General features: G+C 42.6%; 1 protein-coding gene across 1 annotated transcript in view; it reads left to right on the top strand.

Annotated features, from left to right (window-relative positions):
• The window catches only part of HMCN1 (hemicentin 1), a 219917-nt gene that overhangs the window by 103782 nt on the left and 91892 nt on the right, over positions 1-24243 (top strand). Inside the window, exons 54-64 of the mRNA XM_072128125.1 lie at positions 293-496; positions 3326-3439; positions 4545-4732; positions 5600-5696; positions 9492-9653; positions 17667-17780; positions 17878-18080; positions 18214-18295; positions 18391-18522; positions 19727-19876; positions 19984-20143. Of these exons, the coding sequence (XP_071984226.1) occupies positions 293-496; positions 3326-3439; positions 4545-4732; positions 5600-5696; positions 9492-9653; positions 17667-17780; positions 17878-18080; positions 18214-18295; positions 18391-18522; positions 19727-19876; positions 19984-20143 (1606 nt within the window). The remainder of the gene's footprint in view (positions 1-292; positions 497-3325; positions 3440-4544; positions 4733-5599; positions 5697-9491; positions 9654-17666; positions 17781-17877; positions 18081-18213; positions 18296-18390; positions 18523-19726; positions 19877-19983; positions 20144-24243) is intronic.

Genomic DNA, 24243 nt, shown 5'->3' with positions numbered 1-24243 from the left:
ATACAGATCTGAGTCCTGGGGGTGATTGAAAAACTAAGCCTCACCCATCAACTTCTTATGTTCTATGTCCAGTCATGGTTGCTAGAAAAAAAAAAAAAATTATATATATATATATATTATAATAGAGAATGAACTGCACATTTAGAAAGAAGCAGCATTGTGGAAGATTTTTCAGATTGTTTCACTGTGAAATTTAAACATGGAACTTCTTTTATTGACAGTAAGTAACAATTGTGTTCGACAGGGAATTGAATTCATCATAATTCTGTATTTTACTTTTTTAATTCCTTAGTTCCGCCAACATTCTTGAAGTTAGCTGGAATTCTGCTGAATGCTGACAGCAATATTGTATCAAGAAATGGAGATAACAAAGATGTCATTGTCAACAACCCCCTGTCTTTGTATTGTGAAACGAATGCGGTGCCTCCACCTACTATCACATGGTATAAGGATGGAAACCTTCTCACATCAAATGAAAAGGTGTTCATATTACCAGGTACAGTTTTATATGTATATCACATGTTATTACTATGCACATAGATTTGTATTATATGTATCATAAGCGTGTCTTCAAGAGAAGACTGTTAGTACTGTTCCACACATACACTCACCGGCCACTTTATTAGGTACACCTGTCCAACTGCTCATTAACACCTAATTTCTAATAAGCCAATCACATGGCGGCAACTCAGTGCATTTAAGCATGTAGACATGGTCAAGACAATCTCCTGCAGTTCAAACTGAGCATCAGTATGGGGAAGAAAGGTGATTTGAGTGCCTTTGAACGTGGCATGGTTGTTGGTGCCAGAAGGGCTGGTCTGAGTATTTCAGAACCTGCTGATCTACTGGGATTTTCACGCACAACCATCTCTAGGGTTTACAGAGAATGGTCCGAAAAAGAAAAAACATCCAGTGAGCGGCAGTTCTGTGGGCGGAAATGCCTTGTTGATGCCAGAGGTCAGAGGAGAATGGGCAGACTGGTTTGAGCTGATAGAAAGGCAACAGTGACTCAAATCGCCACCCGTTACAACCAAGGTAGGCAGAAGAGCATCTCTGAACGCACAGTACGTCGAACTTTGAGGCAGATGGGCTACAGCAGCAGAAGACCACACCGGGTGCCACTCCTTTCAGCTAAGAACAGGAAACTGAGGCTACAATTTGCACAAGCTCATCGAAAATTGGACAGTAGAAGATTGGAAAAACGTTGCCTGGTCTGATGACTCTCTATTTCTGCTGCGACATTCGAATGGTAGGGTCAGAATTTGGTGTCAACAACATGAAAGCATGGATCCATCCTGCCTTGTATCAACGGTTCAGGCTGGTGGTGGTGGTGTCATGGTGTGGGGAATATTTTCTTGGCACTATTTGGGCCCCTTGGTACCAATTGAGCATCGTTGCAACGCCACAGCCTACCTGAGTATTGTTGCTGACCATGTCCATCCCTTTATGACCACAATGTACCCAACATCTGATGGCTACTTTCAGCAGGATAATGCGCCATGTCATAAAGCTGGAATCATCTCAGACTGGTTTCTTGAACATGACAATGAGTTCACTGTACTCAAATGGCCTCCACAGTCACCAGATCTCAATCCAATAGAGCATCTTTGGGATGTGGTGGAACGGGAGATTCGCATCATGGATGTGCAGCCGACAAATCTGCGGCAACTGTGTGATGCCATCATGTCAATATGGACCAAAATCTCTGAGGAATGCTTCCAGCACCTTGTTGAATCTATGCCATGAAGAATTGAGGCAGTTCTGAAGGCAAAAGGGGGTCCAACCCGTTACTAGCATGGTGTACCTAATAAAGTGGCCGGTGAGTGTACATCAGGGAACCAACTGTGTTTTATGCTCTGGATAATCTAAATCATCCATAAATTACATAGACAGGTTCTTTTCCAACATTAATATATAATTATATATATATTTATATTATATATATATATATATATATATCTATAATAACTATATACATCCTCTATAATAAATATAAACAGCCCTTCTATAATAACTATATACAGCCCCTCCTAATATAACTACCATATTTTTTGGACTATAAGACACACTTTTTAGCAAGAAAAAAATCTTGCTAAAAAGTACCTGCATCTTATAGAGCGAAGGACAGGAGGATCCAGCATTGCCAGACCCTCCTGACCGCTGTAATGGGGATCAGATGATGCCCTGATGTAGAGCTGCACACGATCTCCCAGAGAAGAGAGCCTCCGTACTGCTCTCTCCCTCTGCCTACAGGACTGATCACATGCTTCTTACATCACCACATACTGCCAAGACTGGGGACATGCTGCACTAGGACAGGCGAAGAAGAAGAGGGTAAGAGGGGGGGGGGGGGGAGTCTGTGTGTGTAGAGTAGTTCCCAATGTGTTCCTTATTTGTGTATAGTAAAACTGTGTATGTATTCATGTGTAGCGTAGTTCCCAGAGTGTTCCTTATATGTGTATAGCTGATCTGTGTGTGTAAATGTATTAATATAGCAGAGCTGTGTGTATAAATGTATGGATGAAGCAGAGCTGTGTGTGTAAATGTATGGATGAAGCAGAGCTGTGTGTGTAAATGTATGGATGAAGCAGTGCCGTGTGTAACTGTATGGATGAAGCAGAGCTGTGTGTGTACAGCCCCCCTATAATTACTATATCCAGCTCCCTATATCTATATGCAGCACTCCTATAATATCCAATCCCCTATAATTACTATATACAGCCTTCCTATAAGAACTATATACACCAGCAGCAATAACTATATTTTACCAAATGTAACAAATTTATACAGCACCCTAGTATAACTATATCCAGCCCCCTATAACTATATATAGCCCTCCTATTATAACTATATACAGCCCTCCTATTATAACTATATACAGCACCCTATAACTATATACTACCCCTAGTTAAAATAATAAAATTGTACTCATCTACCGCCATTCCGCTGATGCAAGCCAACCTCCTCCTCTTCCCTCGTGGTGTAACCATACTGGCAATGGCAGCGGTGGTCTATGGCAGAGCAGGGAACTAATTTTTACCTTGCTCTGCTGTAGACTGAAGTCTATTGATTACTGTCTGAGCCAGACCTGCACATACTTTGGGTGATTCGAGTGGCCATGCGACAGCCTGAATCACCCACATTTGGTGGTGGCTCCTTTAAAGGCAAAGTGGTGGGGGCTCCAGGAGCCCACCCAATAATCTGGACCTGATACAGTATATATCTTTGCCTTTATCTGAGAGACTTCTTACAGCATTGATAAAGAAGGACATTAGTTCCCTTTACATTCTTTAGAACTTCTAAACTTTTATCATTTTTTTTTCAGGTGGACACAGTTTACAGATTGCAAGGGCGCATCTGGAGGATGCTGGATCATATACTTGTATTGCCGTAAATGAGGCAGGAGAAGACTCTCTTCATTACAATATTCGGGTTCTTTGTAAGTATTCTAGGTCTCAATGAGGAAATTGCAGTGTTTAAATGGAACCTGTCATCAGGAGTTCACATTTTGACCTAGTGGCAGGTTCCCATAGACCAGTGATGGCAAACCTTTTAGAGACTGTGTGCCCAAAATGCAAACCAGAACCCACTTATTTATAGCAAAGTGCCAACACAGCTATTCTAGCATTAAATTATTAAAATCTTCTTGCCCCGTGCTATACCACAGTTTTCAGCGGCCCCTAGGACACCAATATAATTCAAAGAAGGTGGTAAAATTCAGATTGCCATTGGAACTTCCCAATTAACAGGAAGAATTGTGGGGCCAAAAGCAGAAGCTTCAATGCCTCCAATGATAATTTGACCCTGTCCACACCTTCTTTTCCTGCTTCACATCCTGGGTTACCTGGACAAGTCCTGTCTGGTGAATTCTATGCTGGGGCAACAGCCTGAGTGCCCACTGAGAGGGCTCAGATTGCCACCTCTGGCACCCATGCCATAGGTTCGCCACCACTGCCATAGACTATTTAATACTAATTACCAATCTTGGCAAGCTCTGTGTAGTGCTGCGTAATCAGTGTGCGCTATATTAATAAAGAAATTATTTTTATTATTCTTTTTTATAATAAACATTATTAGTTCCATTCAGTTTTAAAAGTATATAAAAGTATACCTGGCCCCTTGCCAGCAAAGAGAATCAAGTCTTGGGGGTGTCTGTGCAAGGCTGTGAGCCCTACTGTCATCACTGCTCTCCTAGCTCTCCCCTTCCTTCTCCCTCATGCAGTCATAAGCTGCCTCCATGTTACAAGCAAATCTCTGTCAATTAACATCTGCATTAGGGGAGGAGGGAGCTGGATTGGGGTTTTAACAGTGATGACACAGGGACTAGCACCCTTGCACAGATGCCACCATGACTCAATCCTGTTTGCTGGAAGGGAGCCAGGTATACTTTTATATACATTTAAAATGGGATGGAATTCAGGATGTTCATTATATAAGAGAGTGCAAGACCAGGAGAGTACAAGCTACGGGATTGGTCATCATTGGTCTTAATTCTCTATATATTACAGAAATTTATATCCCATTACATCATTATTTTTCTTTAGTACCCCCAACTTTTGAAGGTATCACAGAAAATCCATCAGAGGAAATGACAGCCTTAGAAAATCAAACTGTATTACTTAATTGTACTGTGAAAGGGCATCCTACTCCAGCAGTCACTTGGCGGAAAGATGGTCAAGTAATTGAGGATGGAAATTACTATCAGATTTTATCTGCTGGAACATACCTGCAGGTTTGTAACATTTTGAATGCATGTACTGTCTAAAATTTGTAGATGTAAACATAAAATAGAATTGAACTGATATCTGTCAGGATCGGAGGTAGTGGATCCTCTGGACCACCGCAGATTATGACTTAAGCGACACCTTGCACCGGAGTCTAAGTGGTACCCGGTTTTCACCAGAATCGAATCAGGAACAGAATCAAGGTCACAACAGGAAATCAAGATAATAGCAAAGGGCATGGAACAAATCGTTCTCTTAGGCATGGAAGCCCAAAATCCGGCAGGGGACACAGGCAGGAATTTATCTAGACAGTCAAGCAGTAATTATCAGTGTGCTGGCCCTTTAAATATTACATAACAACTGTAGACTTTTTTGATACTTATGATTTACTGTTGGGATATGTGCCAAATGTAACATTATTGGGGTATTACCTCTCACCAATCATTGGTCACAGAGCTGCCTATAGCTAGTCACTCACTAATCAGATTGATAAATGCTAAAATAGATATAGATACATTTACTTACCTGGTCCGCGGAGTTCACAGAAAGTGCATTGTCCGACGATAATGCTTTCTGCTACAATTCACTTAGATCGTGCGCCTGATATACTGCATGTGTCACTTCCCTGCTCAGGTCCGCCAGAGTTCACCATCTTCTTGGTCTTGCGACACTATTTGAAAGTTAAATCCCTTGCTCAGTCCGAATCAGTCGGATCATCCGACAGCACTCCCCCCAATTTCTGTTGCATGGAGCCAGCGCAGCTGCGACACTATCCAATCGAGTGCAACACAATCCCAGCGCAGACACCTGTTAAATACCTGTCAAAGCCGTGCAATCCACAAAACCAGATTTTTATTTTCCACTTCTTCGTTTAGATAAAAAATGCACAATTAATGGATACTGGTCGCTATGTGTGCCATATTGAAAATGTAGCCGGAAGTGCTGAGAAATTGTTTAACCTGAATATCCATGGTAAATATTTTACTTTTTATTTGATTTATTTTACATGTATTAGAATGATATCAATTTAAATTTACTGTATAGCTACAGGAATTAGAAAAGGATATTTTCTGTCCCAAATCAGCACAAGGACATTTGCTAGGTAATTTGTTCAGCAGAAAAACCTTAAAAGAACTCCCAATTCATTTAAATAATGCTGTCATCATCTCAAAATCTCCTAAATGAATCATAATATATAGACAGTGCCTACCAAATGTATTCTAATTCAATATATATATGTATATCGCTCCTCCTAAATTCAGTACATTGTATAAGAAGCTCTCCCCCAAATTCTATTATATTCAGTGTCCTTCTGAATTCTCAAACATTCCTATTCTTAAACATATGCAGTCCTCAAAGTGATTCGCTTATCAAATATAAAGTGCATCTTCTGAATTAATTTAAACATATGCTGTGCCAAACTCATGTTTGGGCTACACTTAAATGGTGCTAAACTACAGTATCAGATAAAACCTGTAGACAGGGCCGGATTAAGGTTGGTGGGGGCCCCTGGGCGCAAAATCTGGTGGAGGCCCCCACTGAGTGCAGCGTGCATACACGTCCACCTGCTTCCTTTCCACTATCCCAGCAGTAACACAGCTACATACAGCCGCCTGGCCCCCAGTAACATAGCTACATACAGCCGCCTGGCCCCCAGTAACACAGCTACATACAGCTGCCTCCCCCCCAGTAACACAGCTACACACAGCCGCCTCCCCCCCAGTAACACAGCTACATACAGCCGCCTGGCCCCCAGTAACACAGCTACACACAGCCTACTCACCCCCAGTAACACAGCTACATACAGCCTCCTCACCCCCAGTAACACAGCTACATACAGCCACCTCATCCCCAGTAACACAGCTACATACAGCCGCCTCATCCTCAGTAACACAGCTACATACAGCCACCTCATCCCCAGTAACACAGCTACATACAGCCGCTTCATCCCCAGTAACACAGCTACATACAGCCGCCTCGCCCCCAGTAACACAGCTACATACAGCCTCCTCACCCCCAGTAACACAGCTACATACAGCCACCTCATCCCCAGTAACACAGCTACATACAGCCGCCTCATCCCCAGTAACACAGCTACATACAGCCACCTCATCCCCAGTAACACAGCTACATACAGCCGCTTCATCCCCAGTAACACAGCTACATACAGCCGCCTCGCCCCCAGTAACACAGCTACATACAGCCGCCTCGCCCCCAGTAACACAGCTACATACAGCCGCCTCGCCCCCAGTAACACAGCTACATACAGCCGCCTCGCCCCCAGTAACACAGCTACATACAGCCGCCTCATCCCCAGTAACACAGCTAAATACAGCCGCCTCACCCCCAGTAACACAGCTACATACGGCCGCCTCATCCCCAGTAACACAGCTACATACAGCCGCCTCATCCCCAGTAACACAGCTACATACAGCCGCCTCATCCCCAGTAACACAACTACATACAGCCGCCTCGCCCCCAGTAACACAGCTGCATACAGCCGCCTCACACCCAGTAACACAGCTACATACAGCCGCCTGGCCTCCAGTAACACAGCTACATACAGCCGCCTCATCCCCAGTAACACAGCTACATACAGCCACCTCATCCCCAGTAACACAGCTACATACAGCCGCTTCATCCCCAGTAACACAGCTACATACGGCCGCCTCATCCCCAGTAACACAGCTACATACAGCCGCCTCATCCCAGCAGTAACACAGCTACATACAGCCGCCTCATCCCCAGTAACACAGCTACATACAGCCGCCTGGCCCCCAGTAACACAGCTGCATACAGCCGTCTCGCCCCCAGTAACACAGCTACATACAGCCTCCTCGCCCCCAGTAACACAGCTACATACAGCCGCCTCGCCCCCAGTAACACAGCTACATACAGCCACCTAGCCCCCAGTAACACAGCTACATACAGCCGCCTCACCCCCAGTAACACAGCTACCTACAGCCGCCTCACCCCCAGTAACACAGCTACATACAGCCGCCTGGCCCCCAGTAACACAGCTACATACAGCCGCCTGGCCCCCAGTAACACAGCTACATACAGCCGCCTGGCCCCCAGTAACACAGCTACATACAGCCGCCTCACCCCCAGACTGATATATACACACCTTTATATACTTATATACACACAGATAAAGTTCTACACGCATATACTTGCACCCATATATACACACACATTTATGCACTCATATACATTTATACACTAATACACAGAGTATATACAAACTCATAAAGTATATACACACATACAGCAAATACACACACATTCAGTATACACAGCATATACACACACATATGGGAAATACACACATAGTATATAGAGCATATACATACATACCATATACCCAGCATAATATATAAATATAATTTAAATGTACACACATATATGCATGTATAAATACAGTATATGCATCTTATGCATCTATACACAGTAGATGCATATATACCCATGTACACAGTATATACACAGTAGATGCATATATACCCATGTACACAGTATATACACAGTAAATGCATATATACCCATATACACAGTATATACACAGTAGATGCATATATACCCATGTACACAGTATATACACAGTAGATGCATATATACCCATGTACACAGTATATACACAGTAGATGCATATATACCCATGTACACAGTATATACACAGTAGATGCATATATACCCATGTACACAGTATATACACAGTAGATGCATATATACCCATGTACACAGTATATACACAGTAGATGCATATACACAGTATATACACAGTAGATGCATATATACCCATATACACAGTATATACCAGTAGATGCATATATACCCATATACACAGTATATACACAGTAGATGCATATACACCCATATACACAGTATATACACAGTAGATGCATATATACCCATAAATAAACAGTATATGCACAGTAGATGCATATATACCCATAAATAAACAGTATATACACAGTAGATGCATATATACACATAAATAAACAGTATATACCGGGTGCTTTTTCATGCAGGGGGGGGGGCGACGATTGATCAGACGGGGAGCAGGGCGCCAGGTGCTTTTTCAAGCAGGGAGCGGAGTGGGGGGGGGGGTCGCTTGTTCGGCCGGGGAGGGGCGGCGGGTCCTTGCTCGAGCAGGGGGGGTGGATGTTACGGCCAGGCATGGCGGGGGTTGGGCGGGCCGGCAGGGGGTCACCTGTGCTGGGGCTCTCTTGTTCGGCCGGGGATGTGAAGGAGGGCGGTGGGTGCCTGTTCAAGCGGGAGCGGGGGGCGGGGCAATCGAGCGGGTTTAACTTGTTCAGACGGGCCGGCCGGGGTTGTTGCTCGGCCACGCATGCATGGGGATTGGCGGGCGGGAGGGCTGTAACCTGTGCAGAGGGGGGCGGCCGTGGAGGTGGAGGCGGTGTCACCTTTGACGGGGGCGTCTCTGTGGTGCAGGGAGATGAGCGGGGAGGCAGTCACCTGAGTCTGGGAGCGGACATCTCAGACGGGTGGCCCAGGAGGTGCGATCTGGTGGGGGCCCCTAGGGGGGGCAAGATGGTGGGGGCCCCGGGGCTCGAGCCCCGTGAGCCCCGCCTATAATCCGGCCCTGCCTGTAGACAAAAGTGCTGCTGTTTATGAACCTTTTTTCTTTTCTCAGACAACACTGAACATTATCCATGTTACCTTAAAACACATTAATACATAATCATGGTATGTAAGGGTTAAACTGTTCACTTTTAAATTTATTCTGGCATGATCCCATTGCAGTTCCACCTAGAATCATTGGCAGCATCTATGAAAACGTCACTATTGTGGAGGATAATTTCATTTCTTTGACATGTGAATTGAGTGGATTTCCAGTACCTTTAATAAATTGGATAAAGGAAGGAATAGTTCTTAAACCAAGCAACCATTTTTTCCTTCTGCCAGGTAAGAGGGATGTATATGTATAGTAAATTTTATATTTAAGTGATCAGGGCTACAATTAAAGGGAATGTCCAATTACAGCAAATAATAAATATAGTGTGTGTAATGAAATGTTATTCAATTTTCCAGTATACTTTCTATATTAAGTCATCATGGTTTCCTTGATCTCTGCTTGATGTCATTTAACATGAAGGTTTATTGTATACTTCCTGTGGATAGAAATCTGTCCATTATTTATGTGAAGTCACACAGGGCCATGGCTCGTTATATCACAGAGTAATGGGAGATGTGTTTTATAAAGATTTCTACCCACAGGAAGTAAACAATTTAGTTTTCCATAGAATGATAGCAAACAGAGATCTAGAAAACCAAGAAGAATTGCTACAGAAAGTATATTGGAATTCTGAATGCAATGTTGTCAGGAGTCTTCTCTTAGCTGAGAATTGACTTGTCTTTTTGTTCTTCAGCCATAATGCATTGAGATATGGTGGAATTAACTGATTGTAACATTTTTGTCTCCAGACATTCACTGTCTCCTGCTGTGTTTTAAAGAGGCTCTATTTGAGGCAATAGGAATGAGGGTGCTCTGGTTTAATTTATTTTAATAAGGGTACATGACTTTAAGGAAACTTACCATTTGGAAAAGGACATTCTGACCCACACATACCTGCACATAGGTGTAGCTGAGATGATGCAGAAACATATCTTAGTATGTGACACACACAGAAACACTGAGTGGGTGATTAGCATAATATAAGAATCAATTTTACCTAAACGGCCGGTTTATGTGCTTAACCAAGATATGTTCCTGCATCATCTAAGCTACAGCTATGTGCAGGTATGTGTGGGTCAGAATGTTCATTTCCAAAAGAGGGTTTCCTTTAAAGCGAAACTGTAGCCTGGAATGTCATTTTTAGCTAATGTCAGGAACAAATCGCTTATGCTATGCTGATTTTAAAAATACCTTTGTCTGAATCTTGAATCATTTCATTACTATATATGAGTTACCTATAAAACATAACTTTGTTGCCAACCAGTCTTCACATCAATGTCAATGTCAAATCCAGCTTATGCCAGCCGGCAGGGCCGGATTAAGGTTGGTGGGGGCCCCTGGGCGCAAAATCTGGTGGAGGCCCCCACTGAGTGTACCGTACATACACGTCGTCCTGCTTCCTTTCCACTATCCCAGCAGTAACACAGCTACATACAGCCGCCTCGCCCCCAGTAACACAGCTACATACAGCCGCCTCATCCCCAGGAACACAGCTACATACAGCCGCCTCATCCCCAGGAACACAGCTACATACAGCCGCCTCACCCCCAGTAACACGGCTACATACAGCTGCCTCGCCCCCAGTAACACATCTACATACAGCCGCCTCATCCCCAGGAACACAGCTACATACAGCCGCCTCATCCCCAGTAACACAGGTACATACAGCCGCCTCATCCCCAGTAACACAGCTACATACAGCCGCCTCATCCCCAGGAACACAGCTACATACAGCCGCCTCATCCCCAGTAACACAGCTACATACAGCCGCCTCATCCCCAGTAACACAGCTACATACAGCCGCCTCATCCCCAGTAACACAGCTACATACAGCCGCCTCATCCCCATTAACACAGCTACATACAGCCGCCTCATCCCCATTAACACAGATACATACAGCCGCCTCATCCCCATTAACACAGATACATACAGCCGCCTCATCCCCAGTAACACAGCTACATACAGCCGCCTCATCCCCAGTAACACAGCTACATACAGCCGCCTCACCCCAGTAACACAGCAACATACAGCCGGCTCATCCCCAGTAACACAGTTACATACAGCCGCCTCATCCCCAGTAACACAGCTACATACAGCCGCCTCATCCCCAGTAACACAGCTACATACAGCCGCCTCATCCCCAGGAACACAGCTACATACAGCCGCCTCATCCCCAGGAACACAGCTACATACAGCCGCCTCATCCCCAGTAACACAGCTACATACAGCCGCCTCATCCCCAGTAACACAGCTACATACAGCCGCCTCACCCCCAGTAACACAGCTACATACAGCCGCCTCATCCCCAGTAACACAGGTACATACAGCCGCCTCATCCCCATTAACACAGATACATACAGCCGCCTCATCCCCAGTAACACAGCTACATACAGCCGCCTCATCCCCAGTAACACAGCTACATACAGCCGCCTCATCCCCAGTAACACAGCTACATACAGCCGCCTCATCCCCAGTAACACAGCTACATACAGCCGCCTCATCCCCAGTAACACAGCTACATACAGCCGCCTCATCCCCAGTAACACAGCTACATACAGCCGACTGGCCCCCAATAACACAGCTACATACAGCCGCCTCATCCCCAGTAACACAGCTACATACAGCCGCCTCATCCCCATTAACACAGCTACATACAGCCGCCTCATCCCCATTAACACAGATACATACAGCCGCCTCATCCCCAGTAACACAGCTACATACAGCCGCCTCATCCCCAGTAACACAGCTACATACAGCCGCCTCATCCCCAGTAACACAGCTACATACAGCCGCCTCATCCCCAGTAACACAGCTACATACAGCCGCCTCATCCCCAGTAACACAGCTACATACAGCCGCCTCATCCCCAGTAACACAGCTACATACAGCCGCCTCATCCCCAGTAACACAGCTACATACAGCCGCCTCATCCCCAGTAACACAGCTACATACTTGGGCCAGATATACATCCCCCACACTGATATATACACACCTTTATATACACACAGATAAAGTTCTACACGCATATACTTGCACCCATATATACACGCACATTTATACATTAATACACAGAGTATATACAAACTCATAAAGTATATACACACATACAGCAAATACACACACATTCAGTATATACAGCAAATACATACATACATACCATATACCCAGCGTAATATATAATATATATATATATTACACACATATATGCGTGTATAAATACAGTATTTGCATCTATACACAGTAGATGCATATATACCCATATACACAGTATGTACACATAAATAAACAGCATATACCCATAAATAAACAGTATATACCCATAGATAAACAGTATATACCCGTATACACAGTATATACCCATAAATAAACAGTATATACCCATAAATAAACAGTATATACCCATATACACAGTATATACCCATAAATAAACAGTATATACCCATAAATAAACAGTATATACCCATATACACAGTATATACCCATATACACAGTATATACCCATAAATAAACAGTATATACCCATATACACAGTATATACCCATATACACAGTATATACCCATAAATAAACAGTATATACCCATAAATAAACAGTATATACCCATATACACAGTATATACCCATATACACAGTATATACCCATATACACAGTATATACCCATAAATAAACAGTATATACCCATAAATAAACAGTATATACCCATATACACAGTATATACACAGTATATACCCATAAATAAACAGTATATACCCATATACACAGTATATACCCATAAATAAACAGTATATACACATATACACAGTATATACCCATATACACAGTATATACACATAAATAAACAGTATATACACATAAATAAACAGTATATACCCATATACACAGTATATACCCATATACACAGTATATACCCATAAATAAACAGTATATACCCATATACACAGTATATACCCATATACACAGTATATACACATAAATAAACAGTATATACACATAAATAAACAGTATATACCCATATACCCATATACACACATAAATACACAGTATATACCCATAAATAAACAGTATATACCCATAAATAAACAGTATATACCCATAAATAAACAGTATATACCCATATACACAGTATATACCCATAAATAAACAGTATATACCCATATACACAGTATATACCCATATACACAGTATATACACATAAATAAACAGTATATACACATAAATAAACAGTATATACCCATATACACACATAAATAAACAGTATATACCCATAAATAAACAGTATATACCCATATACACAGTATATACCCATAAATAAACAGTATATACCCATATACACAGTATATACCCATATACACAGTATATACCCATAAATAAACAGTATATACCCATAAATAAACAGTATATACCCATATACACAGTATATACCCATAAATAAACAGTATATACCCATAAACACAGTATATACCCATATACACAGTATATACCCATAAATAAACAGTATATACCCATATACACAGTATATACCCATATACACAGTATATACCTATAAATAAACAGTATATACCCATATACACAGTATATACCTATAAATAAACAGTATATACCCATATACACAGTATATACCCATAAATAAACAGTATATACCCATAAATAAACAGTATATACACATAAATAAACAGTATATACACATAAATAAACAGTATATACCCATATACCCATATACACACATAAATAAACAGTATATACCCATAAATAAACAGTATATATAAATACAAATGTATATACTTACCTTACCGGCCGTGGCTTCAGGCGGGTGTCCAGGCGGGTGGGGGGTCTTTTGGTTGTTGTTCGGCTGGGAGGGGGTCGGCGGTGCCTTTTCCGGCGGGGGGGGGGGGGGGGGTGTCGCTTGGTCGGACGGGGAGGGGGGGGCGCCGGGTGCTTTTTCAAGCGGAGGGGTGAAGGGGGGGTGGTGACGATTGTTCAGATGGGGAGGGGGGGGCGCCGGGTGCTTTTTCAAGCGGGGGAGGGGGGGGGGCTCAAGCGGGGTTGCTTGTCCGGGCGGGGGGGGGGGGGTGATGTCACGGCCATGCATGGGGGGGATGGGCGGTCCGGCAGGCGGTCACCTATGCCGGGGCTCGCTTGTTCGGCTGGCGATGGCAGGGGGGCGGTGGGTGCCTGTTCGAACGGGAGCTGGGGGCGGGGCAATCGAGCGGGCCACACATGCCGGGGATGGGCAGGCGGGAGGCGGTAACCTGTGCCGCGGGGGGGCAGCCTTGGAGGTGGAGGCGGTGTCACCTGTAAAGGGGGCGTCTCTGTCGTCCAGGGAGATGAGCGGGGAGGCGGTCATCTGAGTCTGGGAGCGGCGGGCATCTCAGACGGGTGGCGCGGGAGGTGCGATCTGGTGGGGGCCCCTAGGGGGGGCAAGATGGTGGGGGCCCCGGGGCTCGAGCCCCGGGAGCCCCGCCTATAATCCGGCCCTGCCAGCCGGTATAGGGTGTCTTTTTCACACCATTTGGACGAGCGACAGTACATCCAAGATAGGGCATGTCAGGGATTTAGGGCTAGTACACAAGTGAAAGGGTTAGTCTTAGTGGATGATATGCCAGCCTGGAACCCCTTCCCCCTCCTGCTCCTACTGTGAATATTTACATACCTGGTAAGATCTACCCTTCTTTCTTAACTATGGTGGTTTAATATCAGTCCGGTATCTACTTTTGCATTTGGAAGATTTTTTGATGGCTAGTATAGGCATTGACATTGTTGCAGAGTGGTTGGCAACAACAACAGTTTTATGGTTTTCGATGTGGCGATTTGATATTCTCATTGTGTGGATTAAAAGTTATATTTTATTGGTCATTTTGCTAACAATAATTTTATATAAATTAAATTCATATTACCTGGCATCAGAATGTTGTGGTGAGCATGTTGTGGAGGGGCAGCTGCAGGATGTGTGTGCATGTGTATCCTCATATATTCTTCCTTTACTCCACACCATCCCCCTCCCCTGTCTGCTCAATGCACAAGAAAGGAAGTGGGAAGGGAGCTTAAAGGAAACCTACCATTTCAAATCGTCAGTGTAAGCTGTAAACACCGAGCACCAGCTCAGGGTGAGCTGGTGCCGGTGCTTAGCTTCGTTAGTGTTATAAACCGCGGTATCGCAGTTTTAACACTTTTTAAACTTTATAGCAGAAGCTGCTTCAGCGCTGCGCGCGACCGTGCGCGCGCAACGCCTGCGGCATTTCCTATGTAGGCGCGCGCACGATCGTGCGCACGCTGCGCCGAAGCAGTTTCTGCTATAAAGTTTAAAAAGTGTTAAAACCGCGATACCGCGGTTTATAACACTAACGAAAACTAAGCACTGGTACCAGCTCACCCTGAGCTGGTGCTCGGTGTTTACAGCTTACACCGACCATTTGAAATGGTAGGTTTCCTTTAACAGGTGTGGTTGAGAGGAGATTGACACAGGTACACAGGCTGCAGCTGCTCCCTCCCCAGGATTCACCACATGCTCCTGGCAGGGAGCCAGGTAATGTAGCTGTCACCAGATAAAAATGGCTATAAAAGACAGGTTTACTTTAACTTGTGTTTAACAAACTTTGAATAAAAAAGTAAAAATGTAAAAACCTACACATTCAAGTCAAGAGCTTCCTTCTTCATTTTCTTTGGGTTCCTTCCTATAAAATCTCTGCTGAATTCCATCTTTCCCACAAGAAGGACGAAAGCTCAATGCTATATTATACAGTATAGAAGACCAGAGAAATGCAGAGAAATGGGGGGGAGGGGATGATTGAGTCATAACCGCTCAGTTTTCTCCCAGAAGCTTGGAGACAACCACATTTTAATATAAATTGTCTGCAGAAGGGAAAACAGAAAATAAAGAGTCTGGATTAGTACGGCGCGCGCCGGGTCCCGGTGCATGGAGAGGGCTCGCTAGCACCAATCGCGGTGCTTTCACTGCGATCGCCGCCGGCAATGCTGCCGGAGGCCATCTTGCCGCGGATCATCGCTCCCCGATGACGTCACGGGGAGCGGTGATCCGTTGCCATTACAGCTTCGGGTCTCACGAAGGCCCGAAGCTGTCTCGTTTTAACCCATTCATTACAATGTGCTATTAAGTCGTTAAGGGGTTAAATAACTGTGCAAGCAGAAACTGGTGTAAGGTCCATAGTAAATGTGTCCCTTTGACTTATTGGAAGCTAAATTTTTGGCCCAGTCAGAGGACTCTGGAAAAGGTTTCATGCAGGATATTTCTGTACTTGGCCCCATTCATCCTATGCCCACATCTGAAAAACATATAGCATGATGCTACCGCCACTATGTTTCACTGTTGGGATTGTATTTGGCAGGTGATGATCATTGCCTGGTTTTCTCCACACATATCACTTAGAATTAACACCAAAAAGTGCAATCTTTGTCTTCTCATAGTCTGGGAGTCGTTAATGTGGTTTTTTTTTCAAACAATATGCAGACTTTCATATGTCTTGCACTGAGGAGAGGCTTCTTTTGGCCCACTATGCCATAAAGCCCCGACTGGTGGAGGGCTGCAGTATTAGTTGACTTTGTGAAACTTTCTCCCATCTCTCAAGAACTGTGAGGTCTTATATAGACAGGTGTGTGCCTTTCTTAATCAAGTCCAACCTGTGTAATTAAACACAGCTGGACTCCAAGGAAGGAGTATAACCGCCTCCAGTAGGATCAGAAGAAAATGGACGCCATGTTAGTTAAAACTGAACGTCACAACAAAGGGTCTGAATACTTATGACCATGTGATATTCCACAGTGCGGAGAGGAGGGAGCTGAGCTAGACTGAGTCACAGTGCTCTCGCGCCTCCTTGACTGGGTCTTTGGCAAACAAGTGGGGAAATAAAAGTAATTTTTTAAAGACTCGTGCAATGGCCAGGAACAGCAGACAAAGTATCAAGATGCGTTTGCATTGTTGTATAAGGTACTCCTGGGGGTTTATTGATTCAGATGACAGGTTCCCTTTAAAGAAATAGATCTTTCCTACTTTAACTTGATTTTTAATTATTTAACAAATGCTGTTCAACATGTAAACAGTGGATGCATAGTATAATGTGGGTTAATTGTGAAGCTAATGTTTGTTACATCCATAGTTTCCTACTATATTTGAAAAAAATGTATAATCAGGTTCCTCCCTAACATATTCCATACAAACCTAATTGAATTACCTTTATCTAGCTGAGATGAATGGCCTGGGTTCTCTGAATCTCTGTATTTTTTCGGCAGGGGGAAGGACATTGCAGATTCATCAAACCAAGCTGACAGATGCAGGAGAATATATATGTGCTGGCAATAATCAAGCTGGAGAAGCCAAGAAAACATTCAATCTTAATGTGTATGGTCAGTCCTAACAATTCAGTAGACTTTTTTGGAAAACACAATGTAGTAACTATTCATTCTTCGGTACAATTCTCCAATATGTACATTACTATTGCAGTACCTCCTACCATTGTCAGTGGCAACAGAGATTCCAGCCCACATATTAATATAGGCATTGCTGCAAATACATTTTTGGAATGTAAATCCGATGGCATCCCGACTCCTGTTATAAGCTGGTATAAGAACAGCCAATTGATTGCTGAATCCTCTAACATTAGGATTCTGGAGAGTGGGCAGGTACTGAACCTTGACAATGCTCAGGTAAGGTAATCTTCAGGCTCATCCCTAGTCTTCCATTTCTGTAGCTAGCTCTTTGAAGCTTGGCTTTGGCCATGGAGCGCCACCAGGGATAAGAAAGTAATTTTGATATAATCATCTTAAATACTTGTTTCAGGTATCTGATACTGGAGAATATGAATGCATCGCAACAAATGTTGTAGGTCAAGATGGCAAGAAATTTTTCCTCACTGTTCATGGTAAGATACCTTCCGGTATTCTAATATACTTTTCCAATTCCAGAAAATTACTTGTTGAGAAATTATGGAAAATTGTATATGTTCCCTTTATTCAGTGCCTCCTAGGATACAAGGACCACCGATAGAGTATCAAACAGCAACCATTGGAAACTCTGTTACGTTTTCATGTGATGCTTATGGAATGCCAACACCCACATTGAATTGGTTTAAGGATGGAAGTAACATAAGTAAGTATATGCTATGTCTACATGTACATATTTCAGGATGGAACTTGGAAAAGATGCCTCTTTTGCTACTTTTGCTCTTTTCCTAAAGACATGATTTGGAATTAAAGCCATACCAGTATATATATATATATATATTTTCCAGAAGGAACAGATTCCCAACTCTAGACAGCCCTGTTTCCAAGAATCCTTTAGTGGAGCATCAATGGCTATAAATCTACACACGTACAAGGCGGCCTTAATTAGCAATCTATCCGCAAGGAGAACTCTTACTCCCTGACCCTAGTCCTCTACACTGTACTGAAAGGACGCAACCAGGTCAAAACAGTGTTGTCTACAGTTGGGAATATGTTACTTCTGGAATAGATATACTGGTTTGGCTTTAATCCCACATCATGCCATAAGGCTTCCTGAAAGTCATGCTTGATGGTAAGGGGGCTGCCTTACAAGATAGCAAAAGAGATGTGGTTTTCTTTGTCTCATCCTTGACAACTTATTTACATATTCTTCAGCTATCAATACAGAGAAACTAAATTCAATTTGCTTAGGATTGATGTAACTGTAAAACTGAGGTGAAGATTCAGAGACTAGATATATATAATCATGAACCATCCAAAGTGGAAGTATTTGGTATGTAGCTCTTTACATGGCTTATTGGCTTTATAGCAATAAGTTACCGCTGCATGTAATGTAGCCAGCATGTAAGGGCCCATTTATAAGAGAATTTGCTTGTAATAAGGGCAAGTAATTGGGCCAATGCAGCATGCCATGAAATGTGTGACTTACTGGCCCTTTTGTGCCACCATTACCACTTTTTTTAAATTGTGGGCACAATGACCATCAAAGGGGAATGCTTTTGAGAGCCAAATTTACTATAACCTGCAACAAAAAAACAGCAGAATTACTAAGAGGTTGGGTGTGCCAACTATTTACAGCCACACAATGGCCCCAATAATATCTGGCAATCATTATGTATGATTCAATCTGCATGATGACGATGCACCAATAAAGTCAGAATTGTGGCATAAATTGGCTCTATATGGCTTTGTATGATTAAAATGTTAGATGTCGTATAAGTAAAGGTACGTTTCCTTATAGCAATCATTGATAGGTTTGGTTATAGTAACAGATTTTTAATGTAACAGGAGTAAATTAATTTCTCTGTATTTCCTAAGCAGCTGTTTTTCATTTGTATCTTCTTACCCAGATCCTTCAGATTATTTGGACATGTACATTCTTGCTGGTGGGAGCAAAATGAAGATTGATAGGGCTGAGCTGTCCAACAGTGGAAACTACACCTGCATAGCTACTAACGTAGAAGGAAGTGCCCAAAAAGACTACATTCTTAGTATTCAAGGCAAGTGCTTCATAGTTGTGTCATCTGTGATTATAAATGTTCAACTTACTTTATCCTATACATAATTGTAGTCATAATGTATATAATAACTGTGTAAACATTTTCAGTCCCTCCTAGCATTGCTGGCTCTGGAATGGCAAATGAAATCAATGCATTACCTGCAGAAGACATCCAGCTGTTATGTGAAGCCAGCGGGACTCCTAAACCCCACATTTATTGGTTAAAAGATGGTAAAAATATAAACAGTGATCAGCGCATTGGAATTATGTAAGAAATTTTTCACCTCTAATATGTCTAGTATGAAGGAAAGGTTTATAGCAGAGGCTGTCACAGGCAGCTACCTGAACATATGTCTTACTGAAGGAATGTACCTAAAAGAAAAAAAATAAGGCAATGTTATAAGGAAGACTTTTACTTTAGTAAACATTTAGTGCAAGCAACAACAACAATGAAGAAGAGTTTTCAAATGTTTCTGAAAGTTAGGCCTCATGTCCACATGATGTATGATAGGGCTATGTGCTAGTTGTTTTTTTAGCAGCTAGCACACAGCCCCCTTACTTTCTATAGGTTATGGCCATGGCCGATGCATCCACTATGCCATGGCTGAGTTCACTACAAAGTAGCCACAAATTATAGGGCTGGTCCTATTCCTGCCCACCTTTACTGTTCAGGCAGTCTTTTCCTACTGTCATTGACGGTGTGAGCAATGCTCACATGCCCATGACTAATGCAATATATAAAAAGAGAAAATCGCACTCCCATAGAGTAGTAAATTGGTATAATGAAAAGCCCACAGGTACCCTGATACCCGAAGGGTGGGGGATTTTACCTTAGTTAGGCTAAAAAACAGGCTGTTATAATGTTATGGAGGCAGCACACAGTCCTAAATCCCGGATAGCAGTGTCTAGTATATGTACATCAGGGTGGAAGCAAAAAAAATTTCTCCATTTTTTGCTTTCACCCTGATGCATATGCCTGTGACAGATCCAAGTGTTTGTGTGCATGTGGCTCTAAGCAGTGCAAAGTAAGACAGACACTCTTATGCTGCGTCACATTTATTACAGTACCTGCTGCTAGATGATAAATCTAAGAAAGTATAAGCCTGTCTAGTTTTACTTTGTACCTCATATTAGTTGGCTTTGCTTACCGCAGAAAAGTGCACCAAAATTAGGGTGACTGTGCATAATTTTTAGCTCATGCCCCTTTTTCTGGGAAACCATTTCATCTCTTCTGTATCCATTCCTATTTGCTGTGCTAGTACTAAAAGTGTATAAAAACTGTTTTAACGAAGGGTGAGTAGGTCACTTTGCCGTTGAGGAGTATACTCGTCCTGATGATTGTGTTAATCTGTGATAATCAATGATATTGAGGTGCACAGCAGAGGTCTTTGTGGAGAATGAGGCACTGCCTTCATCAGTTGTTTATAAAAAAAAATGCTTTGCATTTCTGATTTGGACTAAAGCCTTCGTCAGGAGAACAAAGGCTTTAGTCCAAACACGAAAAGAATAGTTTTTAAAATCTTTTATACATCTTTTACACCTGAGGAAAGCAGTGCCCCATGACTACTAGTAATAAGCACAGAAAGAACAATTATATGCCCCCCCCCCCCGCCCAGAAAATGAAACCTATTGCAATTATGTCAAGCTTAGAAATATAAGGCCTCCCCTGAAAATAAGACCTAGTGACAGTCATTGCTATAGCTGCCCCCACACCATACATAAGTATTAGTAGATCATTTAGATCAGTGGTCCCGCATATGGCCCGCGGACCGTTTCTATTCGCCGCCGTTCACTTGGAGAGCCAGCACCGGGCCCCCACAGCCTTCAACAATAGGCAGGGGCCTACGCCCATCCGGAGAGGGAGCCCCTGTCTGTCAATGTACAGTTCTTGATGCAGCCAAAAACGACCGCTCAAGCACAATTTTTGCAGGGGGAGCGATGTGGATGGAAGACAACCCTGGTGCACATCGCTCCATGAACAAGGCTGCGCAGCGGCGTGATAACGTCATCACGCGGCCGCACACCCCTTCCTGCTTGGCCGCAGCAAGAAGATAGAAGACGTGTGGCGGGAGACTGAAGTGAGTACAAGGTTGTTTTTTTTTGTAAAAAACAGCAGTATAAAGATTGTGGCGGCCGGGGGCCCAATATATGACATTGAAGGGCAGCACAGTTAATAATTAATTATGAGGGGCAGCATATTTAATAATTAATTATGAGGGGCAGCAAAGTTATTAATTAATTATGAGGGTCAGCATATTTAATAATTAAAGGGGTATTCCGGGAATGTGAACGTCTGACACAAAAATCCTTGATGATGTAAATAAATGAATACAACAATACTCAATGTCATTAGTCACAAAACGGAGCTAAAATAATATGATTTTATGATTTACAAAATTTATGGCCTCTCTAAAGTAGGTGGAGTTATCACTAAGATGGCCGCCACTGGAAACTACAAGTTCCATGATCCTTTAGTTCTCAGTAACTCCTCCTACCACTTATGCTCTGCTAACAGTGATGATGTAACAGGTTTTCTTGCTCTGTTACCATAGTAATGATGTGTAACTGCCATCACCACAACACTGACCATACTGGATGCTCTGCAACCAACCGACTACAGCCAAACACAGTGGTGATCACATGACCTGCCCAGACAGGTAAAGGACATGTGACGTGGACATGTGACCAGCGGCCATCTTCTTTTCTGCGATGGACCGCGCGGAGGAAATTAACGGACTGATTAAAGGGCCAGTAGCATTTTAATTCTCCATTACATTGTATGTCACCAGCATTTTCTGCTAAGGGGAGCAAAATTTTAAATAACAACTAATTACACATTAGCTTCTATTTTGAGTGCCCACTTGTATATGAATTATGCTGATTCCTGGAATACCCCTTTAATTATGAGGGGCAGCATAGTTAATAATTAATTATGAGGGGCAGCTTAGGAAATAATTAATTATGAGGGGCAGCATAGGAAATAATTAATTATGAGGGGCAGCATAGGAAATAATTAATTATGAGGGGCAGCATAGGAAATAGTTAATGGTGTATCTATGTTCTGTTTGATTAAAGTTAATGGAACTTAGCAGACTAAAAGGAAAAAAAAAGTGGATCCATTTCTAACTATGCATTAGAGACTGTGACAAAGAAGGATAACTGGATGGACCCATTCCAGATAACCCAAATTTAGCTGAACATTAATAAAGATATGCCTAATGTACGACTAAGTGATCATTTCAGTTGTAATGTTCAAAATATATGTTCATTGATCACTAAGCAATCAAGTATGTTGTTAGGTTGCAACACAAATTACTGTATGTAACCTTATTGTTTTGTTAAAATAAATAAAAAAATACTTAAAAAAAAAAAAAGAAGGAAATAGTTAATGGTGGGGGCACCATAGAGAATATTTAATGGTGGGGGGCAGCATAGGAAATAATTAATGGTGGAGCGACAGCATAGGAAATAATTAATGGTGGGGGCAGCATATGAAATAATTAACGGTGGGGGCAGCATAGGAAATAATTAACGGTGGGGGCAGCATAGGAAGTAATTATTTATGAGGGGCAGCATATGAAATAATTATTTATGAGGGGCAGCATAGGAAATAACTAATGGTGGGGAGCAGCATAGGAAATAATTAATGGTGGGGGCAGCATAGGAAATAATTAATGGTGGGGGGAGCATAGGAAATAATTAATGGTGGGGGGCAGCATAGGAAATAATTAATTGTGAGGGGCAGCATATGGAATAATTAATGGAGGAGGCAGTATAGGAAATAATTTATGGTGGGGGGCAGCATAGGAAAAATGCTGGGGGGACAGCATAGTAAATATTTAATGGGGGGCAGCATAGGCAATAATTAATTATGAAGGGCAGCATAGGAAATAATTAATGGTGGGGGCAGCATAGGAAATAATTAATTCAGTATATTTAATAATTAATTGACCCAATTAATTAATTAATTGGGCCAATATATAAAATAGTTCACAAGGGGGTGCAGTATATTAAATAATAAATTGAGGAGGGGGGGGCAGTGTATTACGGATGCGGTCACATGTACCGCTATTTATTTTTAAACTTTAGTCAGGCCCTCCAACAGTCTGAGAAGGGACAGTGAACGGCCCCCTATGTAAAAAGTTTGGGGACCCCTGATTTAGATACTCCAAGGTTGTGATATAGGTGAAGTGTGCGCTATATAAATAAAGGAATTGTTATTATTATTATTATTAGTTAGAATTCCGAGGATAAAACCACAGACTATATTATTGCAAATTCGCTATGAAGAGGCAGCCCAGACAAAAAGTGCTCAATGAAGGAAAGTGCTAATGCTATACATCAGAGATTGGTGCCTATAATAGAAAT

The sequence above is a fragment of the Engystomops pustulosus genome, chromosome 10 (genome assembly GCF_040894005.1).
Source record: "Engystomops pustulosus chromosome 10, aEngPut4.maternal, whole genome shotgun sequence".
NCBI classification, from domain to species: Eukaryota; Metazoa; Chordata; class Amphibia; order Anura; family Leptodactylidae; genus Engystomops; species Engystomops pustulosus.
This window is presented reverse-complemented; position numbering and strand designations above follow the sequence as displayed.